Source organism: Schistocerca gregaria, chromosome 7 (assembly GCF_023897955.1).
Source record: "Schistocerca gregaria isolate iqSchGreg1 chromosome 7, iqSchGreg1.2, whole genome shotgun sequence".
NCBI classification, from domain to species: Eukaryota; Metazoa; Arthropoda; class Insecta; order Orthoptera; family Acrididae; genus Schistocerca; species Schistocerca gregaria.
The window spans coordinates 275,933,665-275,956,652 of record NC_064926.1 but is presented as its reverse complement, the minus strand read 5'-3'; the positions used below and the strand labels follow the sequence as shown (position 1 = coordinate 275,956,652).

Genomic DNA, 22,988 nt, shown 5'->3' with positions numbered 1-22,988 from the left:
CATGTAGCTTCTTATTCAATATTACGCTGGAATTAACAACAGTAATATAGGAAAAAAAAGCATTTACATCAACATTTAGTCGCAGCACACTAAAAATATGTAGCTTAATAGAAACGACGCTACCTTGACATAGAAAATCCAGAAGCAGAAGAAAGCTACGAGAGTTCTAATGGGATGAAATAGATGTATTGAATCGTGCAACCGTGATGGTACGTGGGAATACAGTCTTACGACTGTCTATAAATGTGCCTCTAACTGCAAAAATGATCTTCAATTTCGTTTATTGTGTCATGATCGATTTCGGTGCCACTATCACCATCTACAGATGCAGCTGTGCACGTTAACAAAAATTTTAATGTAGTAGCACAATGGGCCACTGTTTTCGCTTCTGACTGTCCACAGAAAAAGTCATATGTTCCGAGAACTGTCGCTGTCGCTTGTTCATTTAACGCTTCTAGCGTTTGTCTTATGCCATCCGGAATCTATATTACAGTGACGAAGTAACTTCATCAAACCTACGCTAACTCTAAATGCAACGCTGCATGTTCTATACACACCACCAGGTGCACGCTACAGAGAAGTGCGTACGCACAATGACGCTATTGTATGGAGTTGTCATGTGGTACAATGCTACTTGTTACTGCGTACTAGCCCACCACCCTCCATCACCACTGTATGGTGTCTGGCTTTCTGGATTCGTCCTCTAATCGTAGTGATCTTAGTTCTATCTGTAGGTGTCCTCATCTGTCTGTCTGCACTTAGTAGCGGGTCAGTTGCTCAACCAGTTGTTGGTTTCAGATATCAAACATTTATCGATCTACCACATAATTAGACTGAGGTGATATCCAATGAATTATACTAAACAAACGTAGGATGAGAGCTATAATCCTGTTTAATGAACTAACCACTTGCTGGCTGCAGTTCTAGGCGCTTCAGAGCGGAACCGCGCGACTGCTACGGCCGCAGGTTCGAATCCTGCCTCGGACATGGATGTGTGTGACATCCTTAGGTTAGTTAGGTTTAAGTAGTTCTAAGTCTAGGGGATTGTTGACCTCAGATGTTAAGTCCCATAGTGCTCAGAGCCATTTGAAACATTTTTTGAACTAACCACGTGTTATGGGAGCAGGTGAAGTGGTGGCAGACGTTCAACGAGCCTGCCAGTTTCGTTATGGGCTACTCTGGAGGCTACACGATCGCCCCGGGCATCAACTCGTCAGGCGTGGGAGACTACATGGCGGCCTACACCGTGCTCATGGCACACGCCGGCGCCTACCGCCTCTACGACGAGAAGTACCGAGAGACCCAGAAAGGTAAATACCGTTCGTCATTATGGCTCCGCTGACGAGGAGCGAAGTAAATGTGAGTCGCGTGGTATCCAAACTTGAGTAACCATCTTTGGCGACCCGGTAAATGAAATCTGTTTACTGTAAATGTAAGTCTCATATCGCGCAAGTCATGTAGTGAGCGACCTCGACAAGTGAGGCCTACTAGGTTTTATTAGTACAGTTCGCCCTATTTACATTATAAGAACCAAAGATCACAATTTGCCTTTAATAATCACTTCACACCTACAGTGCATTTTTTTGTACGTCACTGCATCTATAACCAGGTTATCACTATGCACCTCCTTGTATGCTGGAGAGTACTTCACATCAATATTAGCCTGTTCTTATTCTGTATATTTGCAGACTGAAGCGATGAATGAAAATTTGTACTAAGATTGAGATTCGAACCCGGGCCTCCTGCTCACTGGGCAGGTGCGCTAAACACTACGCAACCTGGCGCAGTGGCTTTGCATAACTACATGGACTACCCTAGCAAGCCTCCTTCCTCAATCCAAATTCCTCCTCAATCCAGATTCCCAATCGCGCCTCAGTCCACTCTCTATTCTCCCTAAACTCGAACAGCCTTTAGGGAAATTTAAATTGAGGAGGGAGGCGTGGTAGGGAAGTCCATGAAGTTGTGTACAGCCACTGCGCCAGGATGCGCAGTGGTTAGCGCACCTGCCTACTGAGCAGGAGACGACGGTTCGAATGTCGGCCTTGGTACAAATTTCCATTCGTCGCTTCAGCCTGCATACATGCTGTATATATATTTGAGACCTGTAAAGGTTTCTGGAACCATACAGTCTCATTTGATTATTCCTAAATAGCATTGTTGCGCAATCAACCTCGATAACCAATGTTACAGAATGTAGTACTGTTAAAGAGGAATAGTAAGCTTATCTCCTAGCAATCAAAAAAGTCTCTCCCTAAAACTATTTATCAGTTCCTAAATTTGTTCAATTCCTTTTTTTCACGGAAGCTCAACAATGCCTTACTGAGCTTTATCTTCTGCAGAACACAACCTGATAACCGCTGATGCAGAGGTCTATCTAAATATTTATCAGTTTAGTGCTAAAAGCAATCGAGTTTAGATGTTAAGACGACCGCTGAAGGCAACTAACGTTCGCGTTGCAGTCCGCACAAAGAGCAGTGTAGGTTTGTAAAAAATATAATTTTTATTAGGTATTAGTTCCAATTTTGTACGTTGTACCGCACTCAGTGTCTGTAGAATAAAGACGCACTTTCTAACTCTAATCGCTGTTGCAGTGCAAATTCATGGTGCCACGAATCGTTGTGAGTCGTTACGCCCATATTCTGTTTATACACTCGTTCCGAGGTTAGCAAAATGTGGCGTCCCGGTAACCTGCAACGAGAGACGTTTAGATTAACGTCTGCAATATAGCGGTAGTACAAAAATAGTAAATCACGGAAAGCAAGTGGTTGGAAGGGGACGGTGGTTATTGCTTTGTCCATAATTAAAATTAATATTCCTGAGCATATTTGCTCTAATAAAATATTACATCGGACAGTAACAAACAGAAATAGTTTACAATAACTTTGTATATTATCACATTGGCATTATCCCGTTCGATTTCCCAAACACAAAGACTCATATGTAGTTTTCTTAAAAACTTAAGGATCTTGCTATCACATGACATGTTATATCAATACATTGCACAAAACCCTGTTTCGAGTGCAGCATTGTTCAGCTAGATATCAGTTCAATGAGATACACACTGGATATACCTCAGCACTGAGTGTGCAAGTTCTGTACGAAATGTCGGGTTTTACCAATACGCAACACACTGCGCAGAGATTGCGCATGATATTTGCAGATAGGGATGATGACACATCTTATTTGATTCGCCCCGACGGAATTCACAAATATTTGGTCCATACAACCTGTATAACTAAGAATCAGTGTTCAACTGTCTGATGATGTTCACGACTAATGGTTTACGTCACTAAATACCGTGAGCATAAACGCCCTGCTACAGGCCTCAACATATCTTTTTTCTTTCATGTCGCCTACGGGAATGGTCATCAGCGACTTTTAATGTGAGTACCCTCTTGGATTTTGCGAGAAGCTTGTGAATAACTTTCAAACCATCTTTGACGTCCTCTGCGTGAAAATTGGGTACATGATATTCATTTATTTCAGTTATCTTTGCTGTCCTAACTTGTGTATTAAATACACATAGATTTCCTATCTTTTGAAACTGTTAAACATGCTACCAATGCTTTCCACTTACTTTAATTTGCTTAAACGTTGTCCACTTGTTAGTGTCTCGTGTGTTGTTTCTCTTAGCTGTCGTACAGAGTGTACAACTGGCATGTATCTCTCTTGTCACAGGAAAGGTCGGCATCACAATTAATAACATGTGGTACGAACCCGCCACAGACTCTGCAGCAGACATTGAGGCAGCAGAACGCAAGATGCAGTTCTACGTAAGTACCAGGAACTCTTATAATCTTTCCTGTATTACAATAAGGATGTTAGTTTCCTTCAGAAGCAGGGGGAAGGCTCTGATGAAAACGGTGTGCCATAACAATACTTAAATACCCAGCCATCCAACGTTAATTCCTAGCTAAATCTGAAGAGCTGTTTCTTAAGCCTTTATTTCATTATGAGACAATTCTCTTAGAGCTATTCTTGTGTTTTACTTTTCTAATAGTGATGGGACAATGTTATGTCATTAGGACCAAAATATACCGTTAAATTCGAAATGCAACCCACTGAACGACTTTATTAACATTGTTTACAGTCATACTCACGAATCAACATACTAAAGAAAGCTACGCTCTAAGACAAAAAAGCTATACCACGAAGGGATTGTCGAAATGGAACAAATGGAACGGAAATCGGTAGATGGTATGTACACGTACAGACAAACAAATGATTGCAATTTCAGAAAAATTGAATGTTTTGTTCAAGAGAAAGTGCTTCACAAATTGAATTCGTCAGTAACGCATTGGTTTACTTCTGGGCCTTATGCAAGCAGTTATTCTGCTTGGGATTAATTGGTAGAGTTTTTGCTTGTCCTCCTGAGAGATAGCATTCCAAATTATGTCCAATTGTTGCGTTAGATCGTCAAAATCCTGAGCTGGTTGGATGGCCCTCCACATAATACTCCTAATGGTTTCAACCGGAGGACATCCGGCGACGTTGGTGGCTAAGGCAGGTTTTGGAAAGCACGAAGACAAGCTGTAGAAACACACGCCATCTGCGAGTGGGCATTATCTTATTGAAATGTAAAACCAGGATGGTTTGCCATGAAGGGCAACAAAACAGGGTATAGAATATCGGAGACGTACTGCTGAGCTGTAAGGATGCCGCTGATGCCAGCAATGGGGGTACTGCTATGAAATTAAAGGCGCCCAAGACCATCACTCTTGGTTATCGAGCCTTATGGCGGGCGACACTGTCCTCCGCCTCTCCAAACACGTTTTCGGTCCGGAATCTCATTCACTGGAGTAGGCTTGACAATCAGGAGTGAAGGTCTGTGGTGCCATTTCATTTCGAAGCAGGGCACATTATGTTTTCATCCACGGCACCCTTATGTCACAGCGGTACATTGGCAATATTTTACGCCCTAAAGAAAAATTTTGTAGCATTATGGACAGTGCCCTCCTAGCATCTTGGGATGTTGCGGATAAAACGCGCCAGTTGGACTGAATTTGGCACGATATCGCTTAGGGAGGACTTACAAAAACTCTGCCAGTCAATGTACAAGGGCCGGAGGTAGACCAGCGCATTATAGACATGTTCAATTTGGGAAGCTCTTTCTCTTGCACAAATCATCCAATTTTTGTGAAATTGTAATAATTTGACGCATAGAGCAGGAAATCGGAAGGCTGGTTTTCAGTGGATCCAGCCTAGTATTTGCCTCAGTTAGTTTAGGCAAAAAGCAGAAATTCTGAATATGGATGAGAAATACAATTTGCATGTACAAATCTGAACGGCTACATGAGAATCTGAATCCATGTACTGCCGAATTAAAGTACAGTGTCTCAACTTCTGTACTGCCTTCACAAAGTTTCTTAAGGCATCTTGCAGGTTTAGAAATGTAGAAAGATGAGTGCTTCTATTTATGAAGCAAATGCTTCCTACAGAGCCTGCAGACCAGAAGTGTAGATAGTTAAACGAACAACAAAGCACAATGAACATGTTGTCACAACGCTGTGCTTTAAATATGGCCCATATGTTGCCAACGACGAAGGAAGACTTCGTCCTGCGCTACAAATCAGGCTGTTACCACAACCTTTACTTACAATCTGTGCCATACACTTCACAGTGGTTTGCAGAGTATAGATGCAGGTGTAGATTTATGCACAACTGTTGGCTTCACTTACAAGCAAATAAATCGTCACTTTCAAGCCTTAGTTAGGTACCTAGCTACCCTACAGGTCAGTTTTCACAATCCTGAAGGAAATCACTTGTTACATACTACAAAGATCACGGGCGAAATAAAAGTCTCTACAGCAATGGAGAACGCAACAGGACCACGCCTGGAAACCACTGTGGTGTTCGAAAAAATCTTAATATTGATGACAGCTTTTCTATTTTGAGTGTGTTTTTCAGTTTTCTTCAGTCTGTCCACATTCGTTCCTTTTAATGTGTGTCAGTGCGCTGATGACCTCGACGTTGAGCGCCCATTACACACACACACACACACTCACACAGCTTTTCTGTAGTCAACACCCAAGTACAACCTATTCCATTAGCAAAATTTGTCTGTAGCTTGATCACTGAAAATCCCAGAAGCGTCCTGAAGCACAGAAACTGTCGCAGGTGATCCCAATTGATAAGTACTATAGGCGAGCAGCTTGCTAGAAGGGTCGAATATAAGTCAACATGAGCTCAGCTGCACATGCCTTAAATTTTCAGTATGTCACTATTGGACATGCCTATGTCGCCAAGCGTCTCCTAGGTTCCACATTGACAGTGCGACCAACACTTAATTACTTTCAGTACTCTTTCCAAGAATAAAAGAAATTCCATTCGTTTTGCCAAAATCATTTTTCACATTCCAAACATATACAACTATTTAACGTATGAGCATCTGAGACAGTATGCGTGGAAGAATTACTAGCTTAAGATTCTGCACTTTGGCAACTGATTTCACCTAAGGAATTTGTGTTCCAGTCTGGTCTGTACGGTCACCCGATTTTCACGGCTGGGGGAGACTGGCCTGAGGTGGTGAAGCAGAGGATTGCGGCAAACAGTAAGGCTGCGGGTTATCCCAGGTCCCGACTAGTGGAGCTCACACCGGAGGAGGTGGAATACATCAGGGGTGAGTAAACGACGCCAGCCACAGCCAGTGTGGTCTACTGGGCTTGTTCGTGCTTGAATTCCACCCATTATAAAAGGTTCTTTATAAGTACTTCTAGGGTTTCAGATGACCACAGCATGAAAACATCAAGAGGTACGAAAAAACTTCTCGTATCAGCGGATATAGCTTCTCTCCAAGTTTCGACTGGTAATATGCTCCGTGCCATAGTTGGAGAGCGCACTACCATCGGCAGGTATTTCAGAATATGGCATGTAATAGATTGATGGGTGCATTTCTTGTCGCTAAATGAAAGTCAGTTGTAACGTTCAGCGTCACTTTCGCGCCAGATATCGTTTAAAATCTCCAACGGACAGAAGAATCCATGAAGGTACGACAGATTCCGGTAGACTGGCTGATTATGTAGTGTGATGAAAACAAACTGTCCAGGACTATCAGACGAGACAGTGAGCAATTCTGGGAATTATTCGTCAGGAGTCTTAAGAAATAGTCGACACATGCGAGCAGAGAACTGCAGATACCACAGTCAAATGCCACCTCATCCTATACAATCGTGAAATAGTCGACAAATGCGAGCAGAGAACTGCAGATACCACAGTCAAATGCCACTTCATCCTATACAATCGTGAAATAGTCGACACATGCGAGCAGAGAACTGCAGATACCACAGTCAAATGCCACCTCATCCTATACAATCGTCTGCTTGCGAAACGATACTGGCTTCACTTGCGTGCGCTGACTGCTCAGCAGAATGAGCTTCTTCCTGTCTTTTGGAAAGACTTTCAGTGACACAGAAATCGGTTTTCAGTGACAAAGCCACATTCCATGTATCTGGAAAGGTGAATTGTCATAACGTTCATGTTTTTGTCACAGAAAATACATAAAAAGATTATAGAACATATTCATGATTCACTTACAGTTAACTTCTTTTACGCCACATCCTCTTCAAAAGCTTTATGGACCATTTTTCTTTCTGAGAAAATTGTGACTGGTTTCATGTACCTGGTCAAGCTTCAGCAACTGCTTATTCCACACAGTTAGAGCAAGACAGCGGAGACTTCATTTTGCAACACGACGGTTACCTCAGTGTCGAATTGTTTGAGCATTGAATTGGTCATCCTTTCCCATCACAATGCTCTTCTTCTCCAGTGGTCCCCACAGTCACCTGCCTTACCTCTGTGTGGTTTCCTATTGTGGGGTTATGTAAAAGGTAGTCTGTTCCTGCGTCTACCATCACTAAATCTGAACAAGTGATAATGAAAGGTAATTAATGCAGTCGCTGATATTGACTGTGACGTGCTGAGATCCATATCGCAAGAGTTTGGCTAAAGTATTGACGATTGCCACGTCAGCACCTGTAATAAGTTAAAAACTTGGAGACATGCTCTAGTCACTGATTTGTGTCTCTTTTCTGCGTATCTTACAGTTTTCGTGCAGTCTTCTTCTGAAACCTCAGAGATACTTATCAATAATCCTGTCGGAATGCCACGCACAAATCACATTCTTACGGCTAGGAGTCATAGGGGACCGAGCTACTTACACTCAAGGAATACTTCTTTTTTTTTTTTAATTCCTCACTCTTTTTCGTGAAACAGGAAAGACTCTCATAATGGAACAGTACATGTCTTAACCGAAAGTTCTATCTTGATGTAGCTCTCGTGCACTTAGGAAATACTGTAAAATTTTTCTGTGTTTTGCTTAGAGTACTCCACTGTTTCAGTTGTTTTTCGGGGCCAGACTTTTCTCAGGTATAAATGTTAAGGATAAGGAATTAACATCATGTGATTCTTGGCAAAATATCAAAGTGAAAACTAGGCCAAAATGCAGAGAAATGAATTCTTTTGGACGACATGAAGAGATAATAGTATCTTTGGCTTCGCCGTTAATGAGCCTCTGTTGGATTCATACAAATGTCAGGAGATGAAAATATGTAGAGGCATGAGGTGACTGATCATCTAGGTACAGTTTGTATAACTTGAGCTGCATAATTTGATTCACTGATAATGCTGATAAGTCTTTGATCTGTCACTTCCAGAACTGATTTAGTGTATACAAAGAAAGGTGGAGTCTCATCTTTATTTGATGTTCGCATGAGTACGCGAGAAACTATTTAATTCTCTACTAACAGAGGCTCACGGGAAAATAGGTAATATCTCGCGAATATCTACAATGAGAATTCCAAGAACTAGTAACTAGGGTATGATCAAGAAACAGGCTCCGGCCTTGGATGTTTCGTTCTCGTAGATACAATACAGATATCAATTACTCATATAACCGGTCATTGAATGGTGTCTAAGTAATCAAGCAGCTAATGCTCTATCCGTAAACGGAACGAAGTGATTTCTGCATATTACAGCTAAGGGACTAATGTTCCTGCCCGGTGCACAGCTATTATCACAGTACAGAAACACATAACATGTTCTCTAGGAGTACCAAACGCGTACTGCCTGTTATCTTCATGAACTGATAGTGAATCTACCTAGATTGTAATAGTTATCAGTCGCTTTTAAGATTTTGACCTACAAAGAATAAATGGGTGAATTTATCAGGTATAAAAATTGGAAATAAACCACATCATTTCAAACACATATGTATTACGATGTATATGTCAATATTCCATGATGACACCATTCTACCACACTGATTTCCATTGGGTGTTATAGAATACCCTTTTGTTTTGTTTTCATTACTTCGAAATTTATGCCCTGAAGCCGTTATCAAATGTTTGCAAACCTATAGCCCATAAAAAATGGATCTTCACATCACACATTGGTAAGAACGAAAATGTACAAACACACTGAACTATAGCGACGTCTCGCGATAATACTTTACAAGCATTTGAAATTAGTTTCGCAATAGAAATTGCACAGGAATGAAAACAAGATAAACACATATTTCAATTAATTTAATAACAGGCAGTGTGGTGATCTTACCTTTGAGACGTTTTTTGGCGACCGTGGACCTTGATGCAACTGAATATTTCGCGTTTTCTATCGATAAGAGAAAAATCTGTCAGCTTGTTCGGCTTAGGAAGTATTTGCTCAGTCCGTTTGTTGCATGGTTAAACAAAATGTGAAAATGCTGTATCAGCTATAAGTACGTGTGTGACAGTGTACTGTATTGTTCCAGGCACGTCTGACTTCTACGGACTGAACCACTACACGGCCAATCCTGTGTCAGACGGCTCCAGCGGCTACGATCCCTCCATGGATTTCGACGCGGGCGTCGTTATCGGGGAATACACGGACGCTCCGCAGGCGGCTTCCAGCTGGCTCAGGGTTCGTAGCCTCGCTGTACAGAGAGTCACTCATTTCTGTCTGTCTTGTGCTTTATAGCTCTGCTCTGTGATACATTTACTGAAACCGAACGAGAGACTTGGAAGGTAGTACACCCAACGTCCTCGATTATTTGTTGTATACAGTGTGTTTCAAAAATAGTTTGACGAATTTTGGAGGCAAGTTCCTTACGACAAAAAAAGAAAAGAAATTCGTATAATCATATGTGCGGAAATCCTTCGTTTTCGAGTTATTGATGGAAGTTGACATTCAATGACTTTCCAGGTGCAATCTAACAACGGCACTTAGCTATGCAGCCGTTTGACTCATTGCAACCTAGATGGCGTTTTGTTGCCAGTGAGACTTGTTTACATTCGTCATTCGTCTGTCTTCAACGTGTCCATGTTTATTTCTTGAGCGGCCATACATAATTTTTATATACAGCCACACAAATGTTACTAGACACAAGGCCGCACATCTGCGTTAGACGGCTTTTCCAGAGCGAAGACAACTGAGTCATCCAGCCTCTGGTGCTGTGTATCGGTGCGTTGCCGAGTTCAGATCCTTAGCATCACAGGTTGTTAATCGAAAAAGACCACGTGTTGCTTATACGCTAGACAAGAAAAATCACATTCTATGGGCTATCGAAGAAGAGCCTGACATCAGCGCAAGTCATGTGGCCCTGGCATGTCGTACATCTCCAAGGTCTGCATGGAAGATTCATCACGAACAACTCACGTATCCGTACCATCTTCAACTTCTGCAGACTCTCACGCCTGTCGATCACGCACCACGGGAGAAGTTTTGTCAGTGGTTTGTCGCACAAACTGCCAATCCATTGTTTGTCTCTTCAGATTTGTTTTTACACTAGGCAACGTTTAGAGGACGTGAAACAACAAATTTCGGCAACCAAACCATATGGGGCGACCTCAGTCCTCATGCTACAATACAGGCTAGGTATCAATATCAGTTTAAGATTAATTGGAGGTGACTGTCTTGTAGTTACATACATTCTCCAAGCATATCGTACAGGAGTTGTCTACAGGAACTTTATTCAGGACATCCTCCAACACGTACTAAAAGATGTGGCCTTGCAAACAAGAAGAAACATGTGGTTTATGAGTGACGTAGCTTCAGCACACTTAGGTCTCAGTGTAAGGGGTCCACTGGCTGGTATCTACCATGACAGATGTACAGTTAGAACAGAACCAGTTCCATGGCCTGAACGCTCCTCCTATCTCAGCCCTTTGGAAGGCTCTGAGGACACCCTAAACAATTGGTCTATGTAGCAGACCCCCTTAGATGCGGAAAAACCTTCAATGACGTATCAAGGAAGGCTGCAAAACTCTTCGAAACCGTCAGGGAGTATTTGAAATGGCTTGACAGTCTATGTTTTGACTAGTGCATGCGTGTTTAGAAGCAAAAGGAGGACGTTTCGAGCATTTATTGTGAGTTAGTGTCTCGATGAGCTTCAATTACCTAAGCAGGAAGTATTCATTTATAACTCGAAAACGGATTTTCGGACAAACGTTGATGTGATTTTTTTTATACTGGTGTAAGGGACCAGTCTGAAAGTTTGTGAAAGTATTTTTCAAACACCCTGTATATCCTAGTTTCTGTCATCTCTACAGTCTGTATATCGTACAGCTTCTTCTAGTACCATGGAAGCTACTCTCTGATATGTTAACATATTTGCTATCGTCCTATCCTTTCTTCTACTCAGTATTCTCCACATATTCCAGTACTCGTCCGTATCCCACAATCCATGATTCACTTCCATACTACGCTGTACTCTATATGTAGATACTCAAAAATTTCTTCCCCAATCTGAGACCTATTTTGGATACCATTGGACTCCTTTTAGCGAAGAATTCCCTCTTGCCTGTGATAGCTGGCTTCTTACATCGTCCTTGCCTCGTCTGACATGCGTAATGTGTCTTACAAGATGGCACAGTGTCTTCCTCTCGTCTACCACAAGCCCCATATTTTTAATGATACGTTTATCGCACGTCACATTACTGCTATCTGCAGTATTCTACGGCAGCTTCACGTTTTAGACAATAAAGGACAAGGCAAAGGGAAACACCTGAACATTTCTACGATGTTGTCCTTCGTGCCATTACGTCTAACTGCCACGTTATTCTTGCAGAGCACTCCTTGGGCCTTCCGCAAGCTGTTCAACTGGCTCGCCCAGCGGTATCCTGGCTACCCGATCTTCGTCATGGAGAACGGCTGGTCTGACACTGGAGAGCTGGAGGACCAGGGCCGAATAGACTACTACGCTGTGAGTATTCTGTCCATCTGTTTCTATACAAAGGACCTTATCAGAAACTTATGCTGTATTTCTTCAGTGGGTTGTCAGTGGGAATTTTTTGGAAAAGTAGAAAATAAATACACAGATCACATTTTTTGAAAAATAGATGAAATTATTGTTGTTGCGTAACTTTAAGGAGAAACTGTGGACACCTCTCATTCACAAATATTCCTCAGCAGCATATAAAAAAAATTATTGTGTTATTTGTGAACATTGGAACAGAGCTCTCTGCAGTAGGACTTTGAAAATGTTACACTACACCATCGCATCCCCAGATAAACAGTGTTGGATTCGTTTTTTATATAAAGATGGTTCCGTCATCGTAACCACTACATATATTTCATAGCTTCTGTTTATGAAAATATAGCCTTCTTTTGTTGTTAACAGAGCTACTTGGCTGAGATGCTGAAGGCTATTAATGAAGACGGTGTCGACGTCATCGGCTACACAGCCTGGAGTCTCCTGGATAACTTTGAGTGGGGCACAGGATTCACGTAAGTAATTCTAGACAAACGTGATCAATTGCTCTCAAACACTGTGATTAGTACTACGGGGTATGACGGTCTCGTAGTATCTCATTTAGATAGCATAAAAAATTTACACATTCCAGGAGTACATATGCAAGATGTGTGTCTTGTATAAGTAACTGTTACTTGCAGATCTGTTATTACACCCAACCTTGCATATGTAAAGTAATAACTAAAAAGATCCTCTAATTGCAGCCACAAAATGCCTTCACTTCATGTGCAGCGTGGTTAAATATTGTACTTTTCTGTTGTTTCAGGACGAGATTTGGACTTCACTATGTGGACTTTAACGATCCGGATCGCAATCGGACACCCAAGGCATCCAGCAAGTTCCTTGGACAGATCTTCAAAACGAAAACACTTCCAGCTAAATACCTAAAGTAATGCCTGAGAATGTAGGCACTGTGGAAACAATAAAGAAAATACGTTTATTACGCACAACATGTATTTTCTTCTCCATTACACCCACATTCCATACACGACTTACGTGAAGAGCATCTTCGATCTGCAACCTATGACTTGTAATTTCCCACAATTTGGGATCGTTTCTCTGGAATAAGGTTGAAAAATGAACTGTTTCTGGCTCAGAAAGTTCTTAGTTAGAGTCCCAGAAAACAAATTTTCTTAAGTTTTATCTGTTTTCCGTCAATTTCGAAACAGTTAACATTTAAACACTTAGTGTCGTAGCGTAATTTCTTGTTTCTAATAGGAAATGGTATACGCGTGGTCCATACAATCCTTATTCAACAACACACTTTCTGGTATTGTGTAGATCGATGTTCTATATCGATAAAAATATCTTTCTTCAGATTTGCTATAACAGTTATGAATCATCGTTGTTGGAGTCCGGGCTTAAAAATTTCCCCATTACTTTCAGGTAAATAATGAAAACTATAGGCATATCGAATATTGTTAATAATCTTTTCTTCGTCTTGATTGTCTGGAATATTTAATTGTACACAAGTCACCTTTCGGATATTCTTATTTCCCATGTAGGAAAACTGTAAAACTATATTTGAAACGCTCCTGAAAAGCAGAGACGCTCAGATAATACTATGTACAGAAAGCTGGTTAAATCCTGCAGTTGATAGCAGTGAAATTTTTGGAGAAAATTTAAGTGTATATCAAAAGGATAGGCTAACGAAAAATGGAGGTGGGGTATTTGTCGCTGTAGATAAGTCACTTAGAACCACCGAGACAGGAACTGAAGCTGAATGCGAGATTTTTTGAGCAACACCCAGTATCACAAAGTGAGTACAAAACTGTAATTGGTTCCTTCTGTTGACCACCATACTCACCTCCTGAAATAACCAAACACTTTTACTTATGTTCCCTAGCCATGCAATAATCATCGGAGGGGGCTTCAATCACCCAACTAACAATTAAGATAATTACAATTTTATTAATGGTGGGTGGGACAAGACATCACGCTGTTAATTAATAAATGCCTTCTCTGAGAACTATTTTGAACGAACATTTCGGGACCCCCTCATGGTGAAAATAGTTTTTGATGTAATGGGAACAACTAGATCTGACCTCTTTGTGGACGGCCATATCGAAACTGGTATCAGTGGGTATGATACCGCTGTGGCACCCATGGTTACCGAAGTACAAAGATCATCTAAAGTAAGTAGGAAGACATATACGTTCCGTAAGCTAGATAAAAATGCAGCAGTGTCATATCTCAATGTGGAACTTGAAACTTTTAATACAGGACAGAAGCATTAGAGGAGTTATGCCTCAAGTTTAAGAGAATAGTTGACTACACAGTGGGTAGTTCGTTATAAGAAGGACCATCTATGGTATATTCATACAGTCACTGTAAACAAACTTCTAAAAAAACAGAGACAACAACGTAATAGTTTAAAACATAGCATAAGATTACACATTGAAAGACGCTAAATGAAATGAGTTTGGCTGTCGAGAGAGCAATACGTGTAGCCCTCAATAATTATCACAGCAGAATACTGCCCAATGATCTTCCACCAAACCGAAAGAAATTCTGGTCGTATGTAAAGGTTATTGGTGGCACCAGAATTATTGTCCAGTAATTCGTAGATGACATGAAACTGAAATTGAGAGTAGCAAACCCAAAGCCGTAATACTTAACTCCGTTTTCAAATGGTGCTTTACAAGGGAAAATCCCAGAGAACCGCCCCAATTTAATCCTCGTACCGCCTAAAAAGATGAGTGAAATAGATATTAGTGTCAGTGGCGTCGAGAAACAGCTTAAATCGTTGAAACTAACCAAAACTCCAGGACCAGATGGAATCCTCATAAGTTTCTATACTAGATTTTCGGCGATATTTGGCCCTTTTAACTATAATCTATCGTAGGTCCCTCGAAAAAACAATCGCAACCAGTACTTGGAAGAAAGCACGGATAAAACCCATTTACATGAAGAGTAGCAGAAGTGATTCACAAAAGAGTCGTCCAATATACTTGACATCGATCTGTTGTAGAATCTTAGAATATAATTCTGAGCTCAAACGCACTGTTTGTCAATAGTGTAAAATTTCTCCAGAATAAGGTGAGCACAATGTATTTATTCAAACTGCATTTGTGTCAACTTGCGTTTCACTTACCTGTCCAGATTCCTATAGTGACAAATCCTTTGGCCACCTTCCACCCATTTGTCATTAGCAACGGAGGCATAACGGGATGCCGACGCACACCACAACAGGGAGGATGTAGCCAGTTATTTTGGATGGAGAGTCATCGACAGTTGACTTCGGCTGTTCCTCAGGGAAGTGGGCCGGGATCCTTGCTGTTCATTTTGTACACTGAGGACGTTGCAGACAATATAAATAGTAACCTCAAGCATTTTGCAAATTATGCTGTAGTCTATAACGAAGCACTCTCTGAAGGAAGCTGCTCAAATATTCAGTCAGATATTGACGAGATTTTAAAGTACTGTAAAAATTTGGCAGCTTGCCGTAAAGGTATGAACTTCAGAAAACGGAACAGCATAGTGTGTTATGACCATAGTATAAGCGAGCCATGGTTGGAATTAGTCAATTCATACCAAGATGTGGATGAAACACTCTGTAGGGACATGAAATGGAATGATCACATAGGTTCAGTCGTTGGTAAAGCAGGTGGTAGCTTTAGTCTATCGGTGGAATACTGGGGAAAAGCAAGCAGACTACAAAAGAGGTAGCTTACAGATCGCTCGTGCGACCCATCCTAGAAAATTGCTCAAGTTTGTGGAACCCGCCAAGTGGACTAAGAGTTGATATTGAGAGTATACAGAAAATGGCAGTATTAATGACCACAGGTTTGTTTGGCCCATGGGAGAGTGTCACAGAGATACTGAAGAAACTGAACTGTCATACGTCTGAAGATAGACGTAAACTATCCCGAGTAAGCCTGTTCGTGAAGTTTCAAGAACCGGCTTTAAATGAAGACACTTGGAAAATACTACATCCTCCGACACATTCATACCGTAGGGATCATGAGGATTAGATTAGGTTAATTATGGCACGCACGCACGCATTTAAACAGTCATTCTTCTGCGCTCCATATTTGAAAAAAATGGCTCTGAGCACTATGGGACTCAACTGCTGTGGTCATTAGTCCCCTATAACTTAGAATTACTTAAACCTAACTAACCTAAGGACGTTACACACATCGATGCCTGAGGCAGGATTCGAACCTGCGACCGTAGCAGTCACACGGTTCCGGACTGCGCGCGTAGAACCGCGAGACCACCGCGGCCGGCCACCATATTTGAATGGAACCGAAAGAAACACTACTAATTAGTACTGAAGGAGCCCCCCCCCCCTCCCCTCTGCGATTCACTTCACCGTGGTTTGCAAATTATAGACGCATATTTAGATTAAACATAACAATAGTTTACACCACTATGAAGCAATTTGTACAGAGTACATTGGAGCACATTGTAAATACTGTTTTTCGGTATTTATTAACGGTCTTCCACAGGTTCAAATCGGACATTCTGTTGTTGTACGTTGTAATCTACAGTCTGACGATGACACGCTCTTTAACCAAGAAAGACGTAAAATTTTTCTTTTAGCCACATGTCTGGATACTTCATGAAATTGATAAAGCAGTTACTAGAGCAGGAGTGAACAAAGATATTAGTGATATCGCCTTTAAATTTGTTATATAGCTTTATTGTTTAGTTTGAGTTCATCCACGTCATACAGTCTATTCCAACAGACTTATCGTTGTTCACAATCACATTACTGTGTCTTTGGTAGTCTTCTTGCATACAGAAGTCGTGGTTTAATCTTGGGTAATCACATATTTGATTTTGTTACAAATCGCAGCAAAATCTTGTTGTAAAAGTAGTAACAATTAGCCAACAGTCGTCTAGAAGAAGTTGCTGCAATATTCGAGTCAGTTGGTCCATCAGACCATCCTTTTTGCCGTCAGCCAGTTCCACTTCATATGTAGTAGGAACAAGATTCATGTATTTCCCCAAAACGGTATCCTCTGCTTCCTTGCCAGTTATTCACAATGTTTCTCTTGCTGCCACGTTATCATATCCGTGTAGGAGAAATATTAGCTTTGTCTTGACATTATGTCTCACAGAGATGAACTTGGAGAATTTACCTCATAGAAAGCTGTTAAATACACCACAAATTCCCTTCTTTAACATTACAAACTGTCCCTTGCCCGAGAGGTCACGAACTTGAACTACAATAACATTATCACCCAAAGTTTCTGTAATGCGTGTCAGAACATTAAATTCTCTATGCTAAGGAGAGAATCATTTTCAGTGTAGTTGATTTTACCAGTATCAGTAACAAGGCTGTCCATTGTTTCCGCTAACAGCCACAAATCAAATCTAAGAGTTCGCCTTATATGTTATAAGGACATTGGGTAGCTGTGCGCTAAGTGTACACAAATATAGTGCTTAATGTTACCTACTCGACCCTGAGTGCCAAATTGTCTGATGTTCCTTGAATATTAACTGATTATTAGTTCAAGTTTTTATCCTAAAGAGAAAACTGCTCAATAGGAATTTAATTAGTGAACTCCAGGAAGAACGACCAGGAATTCCACGTAATTTTCTCTCAAAGGATACATGTGGTTAGAGATTACGGGATGGAGAAAAGCGTGCTAGTACATACGTTGGGGCAGAGTTGGATAAATTAAGCTGTTGCATATGAACATTTATTTAACAGTTGGAGCATACTCCTGAGACAGAGTTACAAGGAATACACACAAAAAATATCATACCTATGGTTACGAGCGAGCAGACGATAATAACTAATAACATACCGATCATTTGTCAGTAAAGAATTGATTCGATTAAGGAAATGCAAAATGGACAGGCACGTTACTCAAACACAACGATTTGAATGCACGTTCGCCACTTTTCGTTAATACGTTAATCATCACGGTCAGCTCGTGACCCACAGCAGAAATAATCATAAAAATTAACTGAACACACAGAAGTTCATCGTGACTGACTAAACACCTAATTCGGTTTGATCTGAATTTACATAAAACGATATTGAAATCATTACTTATGACAATTCTCCACTGCTCTTGAGGTGGAATTTCATCATTATAGAGTAGCCTAACACGAAATCCCCTACCTTCCATCCAAAACTCACTGCTTACTTGATAACATAGCAATGACTTCTTGCTACGACTGGCTACATCCGAACCCCCATAGCTTCTCTGTCAAACTTTAAACCACCTCGTCACTGTGTACAGAGATCGATAATTTAGTGGTGTTTATTGACCCACCACCAAGTTGCTTTCTACAGAACGAGTAGGCGCCTCCTCCAGGCAGACAGCAGACGAAACTCATGGTATTTTTGGCCTAAAATTTTCCACTCCATTTGAAAGTCTGCTTCACTACCTTTAATAGTCATCCTAGTAGGAAAACTTCAAAGAACGTAATTCTGTCGAGCATCGGATTGGTTTAAAATACACTCCTGGAAATGGAAAAAAGAACACATTGACACCGGTGTGTCAGACCCACCATACTTGCTCCGGACACTGCGAGAGGGCTGTATAAGCAATGACCACACGCACGGCACAGCGGACACACCAGGAACCGCGGTGTTGGCCGTCGAATGGCGCTAGCTGCGCAGCATTTGTGCACCGCCGCCGTCAGTGTCAGCCAGTTTGCCGTGGCATACGGAGCTCCATCGCAGTCTTTAACACTGGTAGCATGCCGTGACAGTGTGGACGTGAACCGTATGTGCAGTTGACGGACTTTGAGCGAGGGCGTATAGTGGGCATGCGGGAGGCCGGGTGGACGTACCGCCGAATTGCTCAACACGTGGGGCGTGAGGTCTCCACAGTACATCGATGTTGTCGCCAGTGGTCGGCGGAAGGTGCACGTGCCCGTCGACCTGGGACCGGACCGCAGCGACGCACGGATGCACGCCAAGACCGTAGGATCCTACGCAGTGCCGTAGGGGACCGCACCGCCCCTTCCCAGCAAATTAGGGACACTGTTGCTCCTGGGGTATCGGCGAGGACCTTTCGCAACCGTCTCCATGAAGCTGGGCTACGGTCCCGCACACCGTTAGGCCGTCTTCCGCTCACGCCCCAACATCGTGCAGCCCGCCTCCAGTGGTCTCGCAACAGGCGTGAATGGAGGGACGAATGGAGACGTGTCGTCTTCAGCGATGAGAGTCGCTTCTGCATTGGTGCCATGATGGTCGTATGCGTGTTTGGCGCCGTGCAGGTGAGCGCCACAATCAGGAGTGCATACGACCGAGGCACACAGGGCCAACACCCGGCATCATGGTGTGGGGAGCGATCTCCTACACTGGCCGTACACCTCTGGTGATCGTCGAGGAGACACTAGTTTAGAATGAATCCTTCATTTGTGTGCCCACAGTGCCCGTATTTGCTTTATAATACTTGAAGATACGTGTTTTGTTCGTGTTTTGTAGTATTGCCAACATCACCTCTCCACTACTTTGTCCCTGACCTATAACATTAAAAAAAAAAATTAGATTATTGTATGTGTGTAATTCTATTTCTTTATGTTTCTGTGTATTTATGTACTGAGTAGTGGTAGAGAAGGAATAGCGATGGACAGATTTTTTTTTCTTTTTAGGGTAGGAGAGGGGAGGGAAACCATGATGAGTGGACATAAGTCTATTGCAGTGTGACGGAGTGTAAGTAAGAGGAGAAGGTGAGGAGCGAGAAATGAAATGAAACTGTGAGTGGGGGGGGGGGGGCGGTTTTGGCGAGTGGGAAGGAGGTGAAGGATGGAAAAGGTTCTTTTCTTTTTCGCGTAATTTCATTAATTATGCTACGTAGAGTCTGGTTTCCAATATTTATCTGGTCATTGAGCAACTGTTTATTTTGTGTTAATGCTTTTTGTACCTGGAAATTTTCTAGGAAAGGGACGAGCTATCTGTCTTTACTGATTTTTGTGATATTCATATCGTTTTTAGTATTGCTTGGTCTATGGTGTTCTTCTTTTGGACCGTATTTAAATGCTCTGATATGTCCTTTATATCTTGTGTCGAATTTCCTGCCAGTCAGTAAGTGCGTACTTTCTCACAGTCTCTGCAACTGAGCTGATAGATAGCACATTATTGGTATCTGCCTGGTTTTTATTTCAGTTTTGGGATGTGCTTTTGTATGGAATTGTTTCTTTTGTAAGAATTGTTTATGGCTTGTTTTTTGAATATGTCCACTCATCATGGTTTCCCCCTCCCCTACAAAAGACAATCCCTCCATCGCTGTTCCTTCTCTACTCTCACACAGTACATAAATACACAGAAACATAATTAAATAGAGTTATACACATACAATAAACTAATTTTTAAAAAATGTTACAGGTCAAAGACATAGTAGTGGAAAGGTTATGTTGGCAACACTACAAAACACAAACAACAACACCTATTTGAAGCACAAAAACAAACAGAATACAGTGGTGTGCATAAAAGTGGCTTGTGAAAATCATAAGAAATGCATAGTGCTGCAGAACATCTCAAAATTCGACCAAAATTATCAGTATCTAACACAGAAAAACAACGATGTGCTAGCAGACGGAATGTACCGATGTAAGCGAGAAATCAGCCGAAAACTCACTGTAAGTACAAATCAACCTATTCTTAAGGAACTGTTTTTCGATCTAAAAGCAAATCAAAATGTAAATAACTTAATTACAAGTAGTTCAAATGGCTCTGAGCACTATGGGACTTAACATCTGTGGTCATCAGTCTCCTAGAACTTAGAACTACTTAAACCTAACTGACCTAAGGACATCACACACATCCATGCCCGAGGCAGCATTCGAACCTGCGACCGTAGCGGTCACGCGGTTCCACAGTGAAGCGCCTAGAACTGCACGGCCACACCAGCCGGCACTTTATTACAGACCACTGATGATGCTTAACCTCCATGAAGCGAAACGCGTCTGATGAAAGAATCACGACAAAACAAAAATACCCTCAAGATGTTTAGAATGCGATAGGATAAATGGAATATTAACTTCCAATGCCCTCCAGCCTCCTTTTCAGCTGATTTAGATTCTCGTGGGAAGGTGGCGGGAGATGTCTTGGAAGAGAACGTCAAGTTATTTTAACAATATAAATGGTCTTTATTTCTTAGGACACGGTTAGTTAGTAGATAAAACATGATCAACCCCCGGACAAAATCATGGACGATGAACGATTAGTAAAACGTTTCATAGCAAGTTGTGGTCCCCGTAACATTAATTCTGTAAAGATAAGGGATTACATTCATGTGGTGATGAAATGACGAGGTCGTTACATACGAGAGGGGCCAATGGTGGTTCTCTCACGTAATTTGCAGACACACCAGAAAGTCATGTTTCTCTTCTAACTACTGATTACTATTTCAAACATTGGCGACAGAGTGAGCTAAGAATACGGTGCAGTAGGAACGGACATCTGGTGATGCTTTTGTTGAACCCATCGTCATTTAAGATGTAAGAATGATTCCAATACTTTCCAAAACTTCACCGAAACACGCGAGCAAAATACTCGAGCGACAGGACACGACCTAACATGGCCTAAATACCGACTTCCGGAGGACCGTGGATGACTCCATCCACTCGCAAAGGCACACTTAACATAGCCATCATCCATCGCATTAATTCCGTCGTCTCGGCTGCCCGTCAGTTCTCCCATTGGTCGTGCACAGCGACTCTCCATAGTAAGGTCATTACAGTTAGGTCATTACGCTGTCCTCAGGGGGGGAGGGGTGGCAATATGCGTCAAATTTGAATGAGACCAGTTATAATCTTTCCCGTCTGACACAATTTTTCTATACTGATTTGAATCCACAATCCTGCTCTCTCGTCTGTCATCCCCACCCTTTCGCCAGTGTTATTTTCAATTTCAAAGTGAGAGGGTAAAACTCGTTCGTTTTGAAATGTTTAATCATTACAAGGCTGACAGCTCTGCATCATCCTATCTCTCTGGCACTTAGCCTTTCTCTTCTATTTCAGAACGGCACTCGGTTGCAGATAGTATAGACGACTGTTGGGCTAGAAACACCAATAGGTGGCCATCTGGGACACGCGGTTTTCTGTCTCTTTCCCCTCCTGCATTTCTCTCTCAGTTCCAAAACTGGCTCTTTCTGTAGAGTGTTGGCGAGGAATTTTCGTTAGAATTGAAATATGCCAATGACTCTCCCCTTAGCAGTTGCACGTTTTGCCATCTCCCTCTTCCAAAAGCATATTTCTCACTCCCAAAATATCTCAGGAGGAGGGAAGAGATTTTCGTCAAAGTTTGTGGTGTTCCTCACACAAGGCGAGTCTTCATCGTGCTTTAGGTAACGTAAAGTTTTAGGGTGGAAGAAATGTCATTCCCGCCCTACTGTATTTTTCTTTCCTCTCCCACCATGATGCATTAAATTCTAAGTTCCTAAACAATCATCCAATGCATTCGCACATGGAGTGAGGAGTAAACGAAATAAGACAAAATGAAACAATTATATCTCCCATCTTGCTTCCAGAAGATTATTAGTAGCGTCTCCCCAATGTAAAACTAGCGTGGCACACATTATGCAGCACCGCCAGCGTGAAGAACAGATGAGAGATACTTTTCACCAATCAATATGAAAGTGGCTAAATGTCGTCTTTCACGTTCAACGGCTAAAATCTTTAAGAAGGCGTCACAGCGCTTCGCTCTGAAATAACTAACCATGCGACCTCATGCCCGAGAATGCATACTGCCATGTGTGGCAACCGTGTCACGACACATTGCCGCTACCGGAGCTGGCTTCAAAAATAAGATTCAATTGAAATCCTAGACTGCTACTGTAAAGATAAACCACGT

At 41.8% G+C, this 22,988-nt stretch overlaps 1 protein-coding gene across 2 annotated transcripts in view; it reads left to right on the top strand.

The window, feature by feature from the left end:
- Positions 1–22,988, top strand: part of LOC126281216 (myrosinase 1-like) — a 188,669-nt gene that overhangs the window by 15,298 nt on the left and 150,383 nt on the right. The window contains exons 5-11 of one of the 2 annotated variants that reach the window (XM_049979963.1): positions 1,127–1,310; positions 3,679–3,773; positions 6,472–6,619; positions 9,746–9,894; positions 12,041–12,175; positions 12,593–12,699; positions 12,990–13,163. The exons of the other annotated variant lie outside the window; for it this stretch is intronic. Coding sequence (XP_049835920.1) covers positions 1,127–1,310; positions 3,679–3,773; positions 6,472–6,619; positions 9,746–9,894; positions 12,041–12,175; positions 12,593–12,699; positions 12,990–13,116 — 945 coding nt within the window. The 3' untranslated portion in view covers positions 13,117–13,163. Of the gene's footprint in view, positions 1–1,126; positions 1,311–3,678; positions 3,774–6,471; positions 6,620–9,745; positions 9,895–12,040; positions 12,176–12,592; positions 12,700–12,989; positions 13,164–22,988 lie in introns of those variants that run through there. 2 annotated transcript variants of the gene reach the window in all.